Genomic DNA, 16,891 nt, shown 5'->3' with positions numbered 1-16,891 from the left:
CATGGCATCTGGCGATACACTTTCTAGCTGTATAGTTCACATCTCCTTATATTATACCCTCTGATACATGACATCTGGCAATACACTTTCTAGCTAGATAGTTCACATATTCTTTGTAACATTCTCTAACCTAATAGAATACCTACTATGGTGATATTCCCTGTAATTAGACAGATTACAAATATTCAAAGTAATTCAAGCCTTTGACAAACATATTTTAATAAGGTAGTAAATTTTCTATAATGGCATATTCTATAAGAAGGTAATAAATTATTTTTATTAATATTGTAAGGAGGTATTAGTATTCTATCTTGGTACTAAATGTATTCTAGTAACACACTGTGCAATTAGACAGTACAAAGACTTTGGTAACATTTACTGAAATTAAGTAATGCATACATTCTAACAACCTACTATTTAACTAGATGATATCATCTATAAGTTGTATTATGCAGATACAACAAATTTTACTCTCCTTTAGTGTATATTTCATATTTATAAAATTCTTAAATTTTTAGAAGTTCTAATATTGGAACATTCTAAACCTGCTTGAAAGCATGTGCAAAAGTTCAGCCTGAAGTATTACCTTTTGTAGATTAACCAGTCAAGAAAACTGTTTATTGTTTCATGGATAGTTAGTTGCTTTGGTTTTTCTTGACATTGTGTATGGGGATGCCTTTGTCACTGTTACATGGTATAGAGATATTTCTACATTTTAGCGCCAGTTTTCTTATTGGTCAGCAGCAGATAAAATGTGTATTGTGAATGCAGTCACTTTTTTTATCTCAAGAGAGATTTACTCTGGTGAAAACAGTTCGTCTTTAATCTGGGAGAACCAAGACTTTCTTATAGAAGTCCTGTTATTGTCTCATCAAATATATACTTCTTAATTGTATAATTTATATTCACTTCATTTATCTTATCACTTACGTTATCACGTATGTTTACTTGTGTTACAATTTTCATCTTGTGGCAGAAAAGAAGCATTTATTTTATTTTGACCTCAACACCTTGTTTGTCTCGTATGTTTCACCTATAACAAATTACAAAACCTATCTTTCCCTACAAATTCGATACACAAACCTCTGGTTTCTGTGAAGGTCAGGTAACTGTGTGCAGGTACTAAATCAAAATTACCACAGATAGCCTCGATTGAACAAATTTTTGGTGCCTGTGACCAGGATGTAATTATTACAGAAGTGGTAACTGATATGTATGTTTAATCCTTCCAAGTCATGTTTCTTCTCTCTTGTAATTTTAAATAGAAATTACACAAGAGATACTTCTGAATTTTGGAAATAACTTCTACAGAGAGATGGAGAGCCAAGATGATCTGAGGATGGGAACAGAGGATCCCCAAGTAATTTGGAAAAAGTCATTTTTAGACACTGAGTGTTAACTTGCATTATAATAGGTATGTCATATTTATATGTTCTATCCACCTGCTAAGACAGCTGAACTACGCCCTAATCCCTCAGGTAGTGCTGGTAAAATCAGTCAATCTAAGTAAATCAGCTAAATCAAAGAAACAGGTTGAAAGTCAATAAGAAGACACATTCTACACGAATTGGATGATACCAGCTGGAGCGTCCTCTATAGCAAGCTTTGGAAATCAACATCCAACACTGGACAGCACCTCACTTGGTGATGTCTTATGGAGTAGTCAGAAATAAGCTACAGTGAACAGACCAGTTTCGCTGATAATCTCAGTTCATATTAGCAGCAAGAACCCAGCAGATGGCTGACAAATTTTGCTGACGTACTTCTTAGAACAGACAATTAGCTAGGAAGTAAAAATCATATCCAACATCACATAAATGCATATTTTAGTGTTGAGCCACATACCTCAGCACAGTTGAAAATTTGTCTAATGATCTTGTACTAATTGAATTGTTATATATCCCTCCCCAATGGCTCAGCAGTAAGTCTGCAGGCTTATGACGCTAAAAATCGGCTATTGATACCTATGATGGGCAGAGCACAGATTGCTCATTGTGTAGCTTTGGGCTTAGCAACAACCAATCAACCAACAAACCAATTTTTTTATAATTGGTTAACCTCATTGATTAAATAATTACTAAGTAATCCAACTACTTTGTAGTTTTAATTTTGTCTTTCCAAATCATATAACTCCACTATTTCAATTTCTTCTGAATAGGTAAGGAATTTTTTGCTTATTCTAACATTACATTTGTTTCTTAACTTTGCTAGATCGTCAGGTCATACTAGATCATGAGGGCTGCTAGCTTGTCATGCAATCGATACAACAGTATACTTATTACTATTATATACTAAACATAATTTTTACCAGTACTTTTCATTTGAACATTTCTCTTAGGTTGTTCACATGTTGATTGAATAATTTAATGGTTGATTTTGACATATTTAGGAGTAGATATCAAGTTTCTTTCAAAATAGCTTTCACTTTTGCTATTTCAGAATTAAGTTCTAGTTCTTTAAATACTTTTATCTGTTCATCTATCATTAATTCCTTCATAGTCAGTTTTTCTGAACTTACTTCTTCAGCTATATACCTAGTCTTACTTCAAAAGCTTGAGGATAAACTTATACCTTGTATGTATGCAGAACATTAATTTCTGGTAACTTGTGCTTTTCAATTTTATCATCTAGATATTGTAATCGAATTGGTGGACATCTGGTTTAGAACATAGAATAAATAGGTATTTCAGGTACCAGATGTCTCTGTTCTGTAAAAGTGAAATGGTTGTGTGATAATAACTTTCTGTTCACATAATTTTTATATTTTATCTCAACTTTCTGTGTACAATAAGTAATCCCAGAATAATACTGGAACTGAATGTATTCCTGAATTTGCATCACATACTCTGTTTGGTCCTTTGATGCATTTCATAATATCATTTCCGTAATATCTATGTAAGTGAAATAGCTCTTGTATGGACTCTTAGTCTTCATTGTTAATGCCAAGGATTATTTAATACTATGGGTGATGAAGTTACCTTGTATAATTCAAACAGTCTATCTATTGCTTTCAGGTTTATATCTATAAATATTCTTAGGTTATCTTTATTAGCTGCAGTCTTTATATCTGCACATGCGTAATACATGTAAACTTGATAATTGTAAGTAGGTATTACAAACTACAAAAGCAATGGATGTCTTCTCTCAGTTTCATCCAACACACTTTCTAATATCTAGGGTGTAAAAAATATTTACTTAATTTCCTATCAGCTGCTGTACTAAATGCTGCAATAATTTGGCTAATTTCATTCAGCTATTTTTTACAGTGAATGCTAATTGATATAATTATTCCAAATTCTTACATTAAAGACCAACAGTTCATTTCCTCTCTATGAATTTCTTTCTGTTCTATTTTGACATAGGTTATCTCATTAGTGATATTCAATAATGCAATTTGTATTTGTTTAATTTCCAGATTGGGAAGTTCTAATATCCTGTTTATTGGGTTCATTAAAGTAGCTTGTTTATCTATCAAATTTATCATTTCCTTTCATAGCTGCCTTTGGTTAACATTTTTCTGTTTAACTCTGTTAATAATTTTAGAATACTTCCTCTAGAATTAATTAATCCCGTTTATTGCCTACTTCTATCTGAGCCCCCCAGTGGAACAGCGGTATGCCTGTGGACTTACAACGCTAGAATCCGGGTTTCGATACCCGTAGTGGGCAGAGCACAGATAGCCCATTGTGTAACTTCGTGCTTAATTATAAATAAACAATAAATAAACTTCTATCAGAAACACTGTCTTTATTGTCATTTAATTCTGTAATTAAACCACCTACTTCTTCATAATATGTTCTAGTTAATTCGTTATAACTTTCTATTAATACTGTTTGTGTTAATTTTAATACTTGCACTATAAAACTATATTAGTACTAAAAGTGGTTTTGCTTCATCCTTAAGTTTAAACGTTATGCTGGTTTTTCAGTTAAAATGAATATAATTCTTCCATAAATTTGGTTAACTTTTGAAAATATTGTGGGAATAGTATGTCCTTGACAGTGATTCATTTATCATTTATCCACCTTTGACAAATACTATACCTGCTCTGTTTTGCAGTGGAGCTATACATTTTGTCTTGCTAAAACAAATGACATCAATACCTAAATGATATTCCTCCTAGTGCATCTCTAAATACACTTACTAATGATTTATATATTTTTAATTACAACTATTACATTCTTTTGCCCTCTAACGACAGTGGCTTAGCAGTACTTCCGAGGCTTATAATGCTAAATACCTGAGTTTAATACCCATGGTGGGCAAAGCACAGATAGCCAATTGTGTAGCTCTGTGGTTAAAAAATGCACTCTCTTACATAATCTAACCTACTATTATATACTTTGGATGTTTATTAGGTTATTATAGTATTTGTGCTTTTGTTTATCGAATTTATATTTCATTGTGTGATGTGTTTGACATCATGAGGATCGAACTTGACCTGCTTTGGTCTTATGCTATGTGGATCCTGAATCAAAGACTGATCTGCCACTGGTCCATGTAACCTTATGTTGTGCACTGGTGCTGACTGTACTATGTTTGTACGAGCATTTGTCATTACTGAAGGATTTTGTGCATCTGCAGTACTAGGTTCAATTGTGTTTCTTCTAGCTATGCTTACAAGCATTTGTATTTTGTTCAGTCACTTGATTAAGATCTATTAATATATCTTACTTGTCAATAATCATGTTATTAACAACATGCAAAACATTTATGGTTTCATTTTCTACATACTCAGTGTAGTCATCGTGTAATTGTAGTTCATCATTTCTTTTAAGTTTCTTATCTTATATATTTTCTTGTTAGACTGTTTGTTTAGCTAAGGCTGAATTATCAGATAAGTATTCATACTGATATGGTTAAGTTTTTTCATCTTTTTTTCAATCTGCTACTATATAGTCCTTTTGTAGTTACATTCACTGGGCTTGTTTGTTTGATTACTCTAAATGATTTCCATAAGTTAGATAACTCTTTAGTGTTTTCTGTTTTAACATGGCAATTATTCGGGACTTGCTGAACTGACCCTTATCTTGCTATATGGCAACTATATCCATCAAAAAAACAAGATTCATTATTCACATGGTGCATAAATTATAAATTATTGAGAAAATTTTGCAGCCCTAGACTGTTCAGAAGGCATGGTGTGAAACAATTGGCACCAAGAACAGTGATGAGAGTAATATCAAGTACTACTGTGATCAGCAAAAGAAGCATAAATGGAAAGAAAGCTTAAACGTTCCTTGGCTGTTCAAGAAGAGTCAAATAAAGAGAACATACCAACAACCTGAGTAAGCAATCTCTGTGAATTGATGGCCACAACAGCAATGTTAACTTCCTGGTCACTACAGCTTGTAATGAGAAATAAGCTCTTTCAACAGTTAGGATGGTCAGTTGATTGAAAAATCAATAGCTGAAAGGGAGTTGTGACTCTTACGTTCTTAGATACCTAATAGAAAATGCAGAACGACGTCAACTCATCAAATTGTACAAATCATGTTTGTATTCTGAAGTAACATAGCTTCCATTCTCATTAGTTCTACATAACTCAGAAATTCACAGAACATGGCTCGAACTAACATGAGATGTTCTGTGAATAGTTCATAGTACAAAATGAATTGGATGAACACTTTACCCAGATGTTTTGGATAATTAATGCAACTTTTTATATCAATAGAGAAACGAACTGCCACATTGCTGATGCTGGTCCCCTTGAAAATTGGACAAACAGAATGATGGTTTGATATTACCTTATGGAATGTCATGTTGTTTGTCTTTTTCATTGATATGACAGTTTTTGGAGAGGGCTGCCTTGGCCTTCTAAAGGAGTGTGCTGGTTTGGTGATTGCAGATATTCAACACATGGATATTGTTTTCATTGACTGGTGGTCCAATGATATGAGTTGTATGCTCTTCTTCCCTTAATCTTTCATTTTTCATTTAGAGATATATGAAACATTTGGTATTTTAACATACCAAAATAACTAAGAAAATTTAAAGCAGAGAATCACAAACACCCGGCTTAACTGTAGCTTAACTGTAGTACGATAGTCTCTAACTAGGTAGTACTCACTTCTATAGATGTTATATTGCATATTATGTAAACATGTTTAAACTATTTACCATTTATTTGTGAATGTCGGGATGACTCTAGAACAACAGTCACATGATAGACAGACAGCTACCCAGCATGAAAAACCAAATCTCCCTGAGGTGATTTGTAAAATGTCCCAAGAATCTTTTCAGTGGCTGGTGAGATATATGACCATACATTAGCACCATACCTTAGAGCCAAAACATAGATAGCATTTCGAAAAATGGAGTATCATTCACTGTTTTCTATGTAAGCGAAATAAAAACACACAGCAAAGTGCATTTAAGGATAACAAAAAAGGCTTCAACACCACACCCAACCAATCAGAAGTCAAGTCTTCATCGACAGAGTGAAGATATGGTTATGAACGAGAAGCCTCCAATTCAAAAATTAATTGCAAAGATATTGTGCATATCTCCTGGTCCTACACACATTATTAGAAACAAGAAAATGAAGTTGGTTGTGGTTCACAAGCTACTGGCCGCTCCTTAAAATACATTGTTGTTTTCATATGAAATATAGCTGAAGTAACTGAAAAGATAATAATTCCATTTGAACACAATCCTGTAAAGCCCTTAATATAGCTACATTTGATTTATTGTTCCTTTATTCTGTTTAAGAGTGTGATTGGAAGTCATATTTCATTAGTTAATACTATAGGAGTTATAGTGATATTATTTATTGGTAAATAGTAAGTTTTTTAGTGGGTTCTATTTCATTACGGTCCCCTTTGTGGGTTAGCAGTAAATTTATGGCGGACGGAGCACAGGTAGTCAAATGTGTAGTTTTGCGATAAAGCAAACTGTTAAAAGGAACTGAGCGCCGTTTATTGACTATTGGCATCCTCTCTAATTATTTAGTACACGATTTTGGTGATATTTTCTATAACTACGTACTACACTTATCCAATGAAAATTATAGCTTTAGTTATAATCTCTTCATCAATTTCACTAGAAATCAGTTTCAGAGCTATGATCAAAGGACATTTCGAGTCATACGAACTGAACATCTTTAGAAAAGCTTCCTTAACCAGAAAGTGAAAAAAACTTTCTAGCAAAAAGAAAATCAAAGTTTAACATTTCCTTTTGCATTTTTCTTATACCTGTGATCTCAGATTAGTAATGATAAGGCTTTGTGATCTAATTCTTTACTTAAAAAATAAAAGCTTTAAAAATCTGTACAAGGCATGGGTGAGAAATCAATTTTCAGGTAATAATTCTCTGAATATTAATTGGTTTTTGAAATATTAAATATATAATGTGGGAACATAAGCTTAGTCTGAAGAAGTGGCTATTAAATTAGATGTAAATGTTTCATAAATCACCAATATTTGTTTTACAATTATACAAGCTATAATTCTAACATAATTCTCTGTATATTTTGTTGTGTTTTGTTCACAAACTATTTAGCATTTAAATGGAAGGGGTTAGATGATTACCTATTCAAATCTGAGAGTTAAATTCTATAGAGAAATGAATGCAATTACATTAAATTCAAGTTTCACAGTGGATATATAATATCGAAAAAATAATGTATGTTAACAATTTATTTTTCAGATCTTACACACATAGTCGTTAACTTGGAATCTTCCCTCCGATTAACGAGCTCAGAAGTGCAGTCAGATAGTCCGAATGTTGAAATGATCCTACTGATATGGACGTCAGATTTAACTAATAGATTGGAAATACGATTGAATAAAGTTCCAGTGATTCCGAGTTACAAAAATAACGAGGTTGACAAATGGGAGGAAGTTAAAGTCGTTTTTAAAGTAACACCAAATGAACCGTTTACAGTAAGTATTTAAAATGATTGGTGTTTATGAATGTTTCAATGGTTATCTGAAAAACAAACAAAAACAAAAAGCGAACAGGGGTTTAAATTAGTATAAATAGTAAAGAAAACGTTTAATGCTGCTTCTGTTGTTAGTTATTAACGTATATATTAATTCATACAGCACTTATAAATTGGCTAAAGTGGATAAAATCATTAAAAATTCTGAATAATTATTTTTCCAGCATTTATCCCGTATCATTGGGAACGAGTAGATGCGCGTGAAACGTTGGATGTTGTTTTTTACATATTTTAATTAATTTATACTATTTTAAGCTACTTTTTTAAATGTTTTATTGTTATTAGATGTATTATAATAGCTTCCTTTGTTTATTTCTCGATTTTGAAAGAGTGAGATGACATACTGAATATAAAACTAGCTTGTCAAGCCTACACAGCTACACAGTGGGGTATCTATTCTGTGCGTACCGTGACTATCGAAAGCTAGTTTTTTTTAGCGTTGTAAGCCCTTAGACTTATCGCTGAGCTACCGGGAGGGGCTGAGTGGGGGTGGCAACAAGCAAAATCACAAATATTTATATTTATATCTAGATAATATATACTTAATAACAACTGAAAAGAAAAGAATGAAATAATAGGTAGCAAAAAGACTAAACATTAAATACTCTATTGCAGTTCTCATTTAATATATTATCTAAATAAACTGAAATTAATATAAAATTTGATGTAACAATATTTCATTGAAGCATTTGTTACATCAAACAAATATCATTTTTATGCAGTATAACTCCTATTTAAGCAGTAACTATAGAAACATTGAACAAGTTACTTTTTTTGGTTTCACAGAACCTTAAATATGTAGCTGCATGCATAATTATTTTTTCCAACATTAAAAATTGCAAATGTTTTGCTTCATCCTCATAATGCGCCTTCAGCACAGGTCAGCAAAATTTTGATTCTGGATCTACGTGAAGTTTTCTATAACATTCAACAATATCAGCACTTCTAATCTCTGTCCAACAATAAGAAATAATTAGTGCAAGTACAAAGAAGAATGTACAACGTGCACACTTTTACAAAGTCTGATTTCAAAAATATAAAATCTGCTGTAAAATTGGCACCAAGTGACCACTGCGAGTGGATCTTTACTTCAGCTATCTCATGCAACTTTTAGAATATATATATATACTAATGTCAGCACTAACGATATGAAATGACGAATTCAATCTGCATATACTTAGCTGAGGAAGGTGCTTATTTCTTTTTTAGACGTAAATAAGTATTTATTCTTAGATGTTTGGCTCATCAGTGGTGAATGAAAAATATTATCAGTTAATGAAAATAAAAAATACCCTCACCCTTATATTCCGTCAGTTCGTTCCCAGAGTTCATTTTGTAGAAGAAAGTGTCATCTAGTGTCACTGCTTTTGAAATATCCTGATCTGCATATTACATCCTTGTAAGAGTTGCTTGACGTTAAAGGTCTGGTTAAAAATAGTAATTTAGTCTAAGTATCTCGGGATGCAATACACAAAAATACGTAGAATCCATTCAAAACGCTTTACCAAGAAAAAAAAGGACTTTGGCTCAAACAGTAGAAGTGATATCTGACACGTACTGATACAAACATTCTTAAAAGTTGAATCATTGACACTTCTGAGCATTTCTGTGACTGTAGTTAAACATAAATACTGATATTGAAAACATTATATCAAAAAAAATCTGGAGCCTCAATACATCGTTACAGCCCATTTTACCACGTCTAACCATGCTCTATCTGGTGAATTTTGCATCTTGACAATAGTCCTGCAGCATAATTCCGATTGCAAAAGGCTCCGTTATAAGGCTGTCAGATGAAAAGCACATCAATCCTCTCTGCAAACATTACTTAAGCCATCTACTGTAGGAGGATTTGTTTGTTTGCTTTTGAATTTCGTGCAAAGTTGCTCGAGAGCTATCTGCGCTAGTCGTCCCCAAATTAGCAGTGACAGACTAGAGGTAATGCAATTAGTCAACACCACCCACCACCAACTCTTGGGTTATTCTTTTACTAACGAATAGTGGGATTGGCTGTCACATTATAACGCTCCAACGGCTGAAAAAGTGAGCATTTTCGGTGACGATGATTCGAACACACCACCCTCAAATTGTGAGCCGACTGCTCTAACCAACAGACCATGCCAGGCCTATGTAAGAGTACAATGGCTTCCTAGTGTTTGCTTCAACAGTTCAATCGCACAGAAATCCATAGGCACTACATCCGGTGACTTGATCGATGTGTCTTCCTGTGAAATAACATGAATACCTTTTTACTCTCCAACCTCTTCAGGTATGCAACTATTTAACTGCTATTTTAAGGAAACAGCATGTGTCCACGAGACTTCTGTCACCTTTCCATATGAAGATTCTTCTTGATTGTGTTGTTTACTGTTGCTTGAAATACATGGGCGGCTATTGACACTGAACTATATGTTTTTGTATTTTCAACTGTTACAAAACCCCATACTTTGCTTACCATGGCTTGGATACGACTTGTTGAAGGCCTGTTTCTGGAAAGTCTTGATGCCTCAAATTCATTAATGTCATTAATTATAAATGATATTATTGTCTTGGAAATTCTAAACCCCAGATCCAAACATATCTTTATGACCTAAGTGTGTGTGAATATTTTACGTAGGAAAGAGCTGTTCACTAAAACGATCATATTTCGGTAACATTACATTCTCTATTTTGTGATAAACAATGCCAAATATAGTTTCAACGTATTCCACCCACCGCCACTGCCATCCCTCTCTGGTAGCTCGGCGGTAAGTCTGACGACATAATGCTTAAAATCGAGTTTTGATACTCATGATTTAGCTTTGTGCTCAACAACAAACAAATGAACAACTGCTACATTATATCAGCTGTGATAGTCACTTGACTTGCTGAGTTGGGTGGTCAAATTGTTTTAATGTAACGTGCTAAACCTTCTGTTTATAGTCGGATTGTCAGTAAAATCATCATAATTTTATTACGTATACGTTCTCAATGAAACACTTTACATAATATTAAACATATTTAATATAATAATCACGCCGAATCGGAGGATTTTCTTATTCTAAAACAAGACAAATCGAAAAATTGGCTGCCTTTTAGCGAAATAGAAATATTATACTATTAACCGGGATATTAACTCAAAATATAGTTATAAAGCTCAACAACAAAACATTAAACAGATACTGAACAACAGATTCAATTGTTAGGCCTAAACTACATCCCTATACTACGTTACATAACATACATAGTATGCTATTTAATGGTGTGGTTGCTACTAATTTCAGTTAGAGTTTAAAGCATTATGCATGCGTTATTCATAATATAACAAATTACGATCGCAAGATTGATGAATTATTTAATTACAACACTATATTCGGCTAAAATATGGTCCTACTTCGAAAGTTGAAAAATAACTTTTTTGTTATTCATAATAACAAAGAAATCATAAACACCCGATACCAAGCCCTCGGTTTTCATAACTGCATCCCACCACAATTTAATGAGTACCAAAAATACAGAAATAAAATGTTGATTCTCCAACTTCTAAGACACCCAAGTTCTTTTCCAACCTTCTAAAACCCTTGTCTCTAAATAAATCGTAATTCCTAAAGAACTCAACTCAATTCGTAAAGAACATTTCAGCTGTAACAACATCTGATAAACTTACCCGTTTCGATACCCGTGGTGGGCAGAGCACAGATAGCCCTTGTGTAGCTTTGTGCATAATTAAAAACAAACAAACAAAACTCAAAACCGATATATCTATGGAACGCTTCTTCAAACTCCTAGATATTTGTCTGAAATCTACATACCTCCACTGGAAAAACACATTTTGTAGTATGACTTATGTCCCTCTTATGGGACTTTCCCCATCTCAATAATCACAACAAAATCTATATCAAACGACTTGAAGAAACAGCTATTTCAACATCTTTACAGATATACTGTAAAATACAATGTCTACTATAAAAGTAATAATAAATCATCTGTACGTCTTGCAACATAAAATATCGTGATATATTCGGTAAAACACATCAATTTTACAATTAAGTAAGTCCGTTGCACATCATGATTATTTAGCATGTTCAAACCCTTTCGTACTGAATGATCACTCTGTATTTGTAGAAGATGAAAGGAATTGTGTAGGGAAGACAACCCACAAGAGGGTACATTCAAAGAGGAGGACCTTGGACATGTTTTGGAACATTTCTACATCTGACGTTCTCATTTATATGGAGGTTAATATATGACAATACAAACATAGAGTGTTAAGTTATATTCTACAACATTTAGGAACCTAGCAATTTTTGGCTGCTTGTAAATTTTTCATAAAGGTGGTCGGATTTTTTCGCTATTCTAAACTTTATTATTATTACGAAGACTACCAAATTAATACAGCAGGTTTCAAGACACTCAACAAACTTTCTGAATATGCTGACTTATGCAAAACAATACACATTACCATGTTCCTGTGGTGTGAAATACATTGCAAAGTTATGTAGGACTGATATATATCAGAAAAAAGTAGATAAAAACATGTTAGTTCCATTGGTTATCATTATGTTGGATGACTATCAAACGAAAGACATTAAAGAATCAGTTCTGATCCACACGCGTGCAAACAACACTATTAAAAATGAACTTTTTATTTACTCACATTGTTTCATACAATATTTCACTTTTAATTACTGTTGTTGTTGTATGCAAATCTAAACACTGGCCACCGTGTGGAATCGAACCCCAGATCTTAGCGTTGTTAAGTGCGTAAACTTACCGCTGTTTTACCTTGGTACCTTTAACTTCAACAAATGTCTTGCTCTCGATCGGGGTTAAAAGACTGTTGAGTTAAATTTCACTTCTAATGTTTGCTGTCAGTATCTTAGAAGTAAGTACCATGTGTTTAATCTAACTCTTAGAGGCTTGAATTTCATGAATGGTTGTTATAATTGTGGCCTAAAGCTCATGATTAACGTAAAAACAATATGAAAGAAAACACTTATTTGAATAAGGTGACATGTACGTATATACAAAGAGGCCTAAAACAAAAAGCATCTCACATAAAAGAAACATATAAAACTGGGGTATAAAGCACATTCAGGGGAGGATAAAATTTACCTTAGTAAACTAGGTACATGCGAAAAAAATAGATCCCCCACAGCAAAGGAATACATCATCTATCAGGTTTCATCTTCAATCGAAGAATTAACTGTTGAAGATTGTTTGTTTGTTTTGTTTTTGTAATTAAGCGCAAAGCTACATAACGGCTATTTGTGCTGTGCCCACCACGGGTATCGAAAACCGATTTCGAGCGTTATAAGTCCACAGACCTGCCGCTGTGCCACTGAGGGGGGGGGGGGCAGTGTTGAAGAAAGAAAAATGTTTAGATTAAGAACAAATTTGGGTGCGCAAGCTCACAGTAACCAACATCTAAATACTGTCGTTCATTGTTTTCAGTCACTTTTATGAAAAAGTTAATCTTAATTAGACAATATCATAAACACAATAAAAAAGAACCAGACCATTAAAGATATAGGTAAAAACTGATCTCATGAAGATAACGTTTCATCCCCATAATTACCACACATTCACATGGATAATATAAATTACTACTAGTAACAAAAGGAATGAAAAATGTAAATATATTTTAAAGTTAAAAAGTTGTAATAAACTTCCACTTTACCACCTGGAGCACTAGACTGTTATAGAACTTGGTAATAAATTTCCAGTTTACCACCCTGAGCACTCGACAGTTATAGAACTTGGTAATAAACTTCCAGTTTACCACCCTGAGCACTAGACTGTTATAGAACTTACATAATCTCGTATGTATAGCTTTTATTACTTATATATATGTACCCATATAGCCACGCAGTGTCCGAGCAGTAAGTTCACGGGTTCATACGAATAAAAACCGAGTTTCGATACTCGGGGTGGGAAGGGCACAGATAGCTCATTGAGTAGCTTTGTACATACTACAAACGGACAAATACTCATGTCAAATCATGTAATAGTTACAAAAAATAACAATGAAATAAAGGTGACATGTCATTCGTGCCGAAACAGGCATGGTATTATAGAATTAACTTATATTTGAAAAAACAATCTTCATACTTTTGTAAAAATGTCTTTCTTATTTCTGCTTTTTAATGTGAATAATATTTTAAACTTAAATAAGGCGTATTGTTGAAAAGCATTATGCTTAATGTTTACAAGTAAAAAGCATATTTTCGTTTATTACAAGTACTGCAAAAGGAAGTAAGTATCAAATTATGAACCTTTTTGCTGAAGATGAATGAATTTTACTACTATTTGAAAGAAACGAATAAGTCTGTAAGGAATTCTCTACATTCGTGACAATTTATCAACTAAAACGTTTCGTATATTTATGTTTAAATCTATATAATGAGTTTGTATATCCAACTGAGGAGGGTGTATGATAGTAATATAGTTACTTTTGCTTTGATTATTCATAATTATTAAAATCATTATATATATATCTACAAGTTAATATAAATAAATCTGAATTTGAGGTGTTGAATATTTTTATATAAACTACTCCCGCCTTCTGTATAGTCTTGGAAATGGTGTTCTTCATAAGTACAGAGTCTACAACTTCGTCTCCAAAACTAGACTTTCTTTAATATTAACATAATAGATATATATATTTATAGATAAGTAAACATACAACTTTTCACACAAAAAATGTAAAAATGAAAAGGCGTAGCACGTAAAAGACAAAGGAATCAAAATAAAACTATGGCATAAACTACAACGTAGGAATGGTAAAAGCTGTCTCTGAAGAAATATACACAGAATTGTCTTCCTCATATGCATTCTTGATTTAACATTGTGCTTATATAGAGAAATAATAATTAAACAAACGATTAATATAATTCTTACTAAAATATCGTAGTAAGCAATTTACTCAAGTAGTTCAAAATTCCATAGTATTTAGACTGTAACTTACTTGAATATATAATGACACATAAAGCCACAAAACTCTTCTTTCTTCATTTAGGTGGATATTATAGGACTGGCAGAAATTGGGAAATTAGCAGTTGCTAACATCCAAGTCCGTATACAGTACACGTCAACAACACAAATTGTCACAACTCAACATACGCAGTTTACAGAGGATCAGTCATCTGGAATATCAACAGGATTTTTCGATCATTCTAACATTTCCACACTGAACAATGAAACGACTAATATAGCAGAATCGGGAGACACACGAACTGACTATATGACAACTGTAAACCTCTCCTCGGGCGAAACGTTTTCTACTATCCAATTGTATACAACACAGGTAATAACATCAACACCACAAGATGTAAGTAAAATAATTTCAATAAGCACAGTAGAAGAAACACCATATGCTTCAGCTTCAACAAAACATTTTGATCTAACTTCACATATAGATAACTTCACCACAGGAACGAATAAATACAAATTAAAATCCACAGCAGAAAATATCAATGAACAATATTCTGTAGATACAGTGACACAAGATTACATTTCTTCAACAATAACCAGCACAATACCAAGTGTAAAAAGCTCTGAAACGACCTCTACCACTCAGAAATTAGTATCAAAAATGGAAAATGTGAGCGAAACATCCCTTGAAAGTACAAAGGACGAAACATCAAAAACAACTTTCTCTTCCCCAAACTCCAGCACAGAGCCGAGTATAAATACCTCCACAATACAATCTTCTACATCAAAATACAGCATAGAACCTAGTATACCCAGCTCCAGTGAACAAATAATCACTCCGACCCTGTTAACAACAACAACGCTTACAACTGAAACAAATTCTGTACTTAAATCTGGAGGAACGTCTGTCTTCACTCAAGTGCTAAATACACATAGTTCTAGTAAAGTATCTACCACTGGGACAGCATCGTCAACAAAGGAAAATATAAATGAAATCTCCTCTTTAAATACAACGAGAAAAATATTAAAAACGTCTACTTCACCCGAAACGTTCAGTACTACGCAGGCGACAGAAAGTAGCTCAACACCATCTACTGCCCAATCACTAAGAACAACAGAACATGCTAGTGAAACATCGTCTGTTCATCTAACTAAAGGAACAACAAAAGTCTCGAATTTTTCGCCAACGTTCAGCACAACCGAAAGTATGTATACCTTCACTAGAAAACCCACAACACAGAAAGTAATTTCAACAGAGAAAGATACGATTGGATCATCATCTGAAAGTACAATAAACAAAATATTAGGAACTTCCTTTTATGCTGAAACATTAAACACAGAATCTAGCATACACATATCAAATGAAAAAATAATAACACCGACAGTGATAACATCAACGACTGACACAGGTGAACCCAGATCTGTACTTACATCCGAAGGATCTCCTAGATCTGTCTTCACTGAAGTGCCAAATACACATAGTTCTAGTACAGTATCTACCCCTTGGACAACATCGTCAACAAAGGAAGATATAAGTGAAATCTCCTCTTTACATACAACTCAAAAAATATCAAGAACGTCTACTTCACCAGAAACGTTCAGTACAGCGCAGGCTACAGAAAGTAGCTCAACACCATCTACTGCCCAATCATTAAGAACAACAGAACATGCTAGTGAAACATCGTCTGTTCATCTAACTGAAGGAACAATAAAAGGCTCCAGTTTTTCGCCAACGTTCAGCACAACCGAAAGTATGTATACCTCCAGTAGAAAACCCACAACACAGAAAGTAATTTCAACAGAGAAAGATACGATTGGAGCATCATCTGAAAGTACAATAAACAAAATATTAGGAACTTCCTTTAATACCGAAACATTAAACACAGAACCTAGCATACACATATCAAGTGAAAAAATAATAACACCGACAGTGATAACATCAACGACTGACACAGGTGAACGAAGATCTGTACTTACATCCGAAGGAACTCCTACATCTGTCTTCACTGAAGTGCCAAATACACATAGTTCTAGTAC

The 16,891-nt window shown here is 33.3% G+C and overlaps 1 protein-coding gene across 1 annotated transcript in view; it reads left to right on the top strand.

Annotated features, from left to right (window-relative positions):
• LOC106462181 (flocculation protein FLO11-like) overlaps positions 1 to 16,891 on the top strand; it is a gene marked incomplete at its 3' end in the record, with an annotated part of 170,043 nt that overhangs the window by 149,617 nt on the left and 3,535 nt on the right. The window contains exons 8-9 of the mRNA XM_022389372.1: positions 7,648 to 7,883; positions 14,940 to 16,887. Of these exons, the coding sequence (XP_022245080.1) occupies positions 7,648 to 7,883; positions 14,940 to 16,887 (2,184 nt within the window). The remainder of the gene's footprint in view (positions 1 to 7,647; positions 7,884 to 14,939; positions 16,888 to 16,891) is intronic.

The sequence above is a fragment of the Limulus polyphemus genome, unplaced genomic scaffold (assembly GCF_000517525.1).
Source record: "Limulus polyphemus unplaced genomic scaffold, Limulus_polyphemus-2.1.2 Scaffold1112, whole genome shotgun sequence".
In the NCBI taxonomy this organism is placed as follows: domain Eukaryota; kingdom Metazoa; phylum Arthropoda; class Merostomata; order Xiphosura; family Limulidae; genus Limulus; species Limulus polyphemus.
The sequence above is the reverse complement of the archived record's forward strand: the minus strand, read 5'-3'. Positions and strand labels throughout refer to the sequence as shown.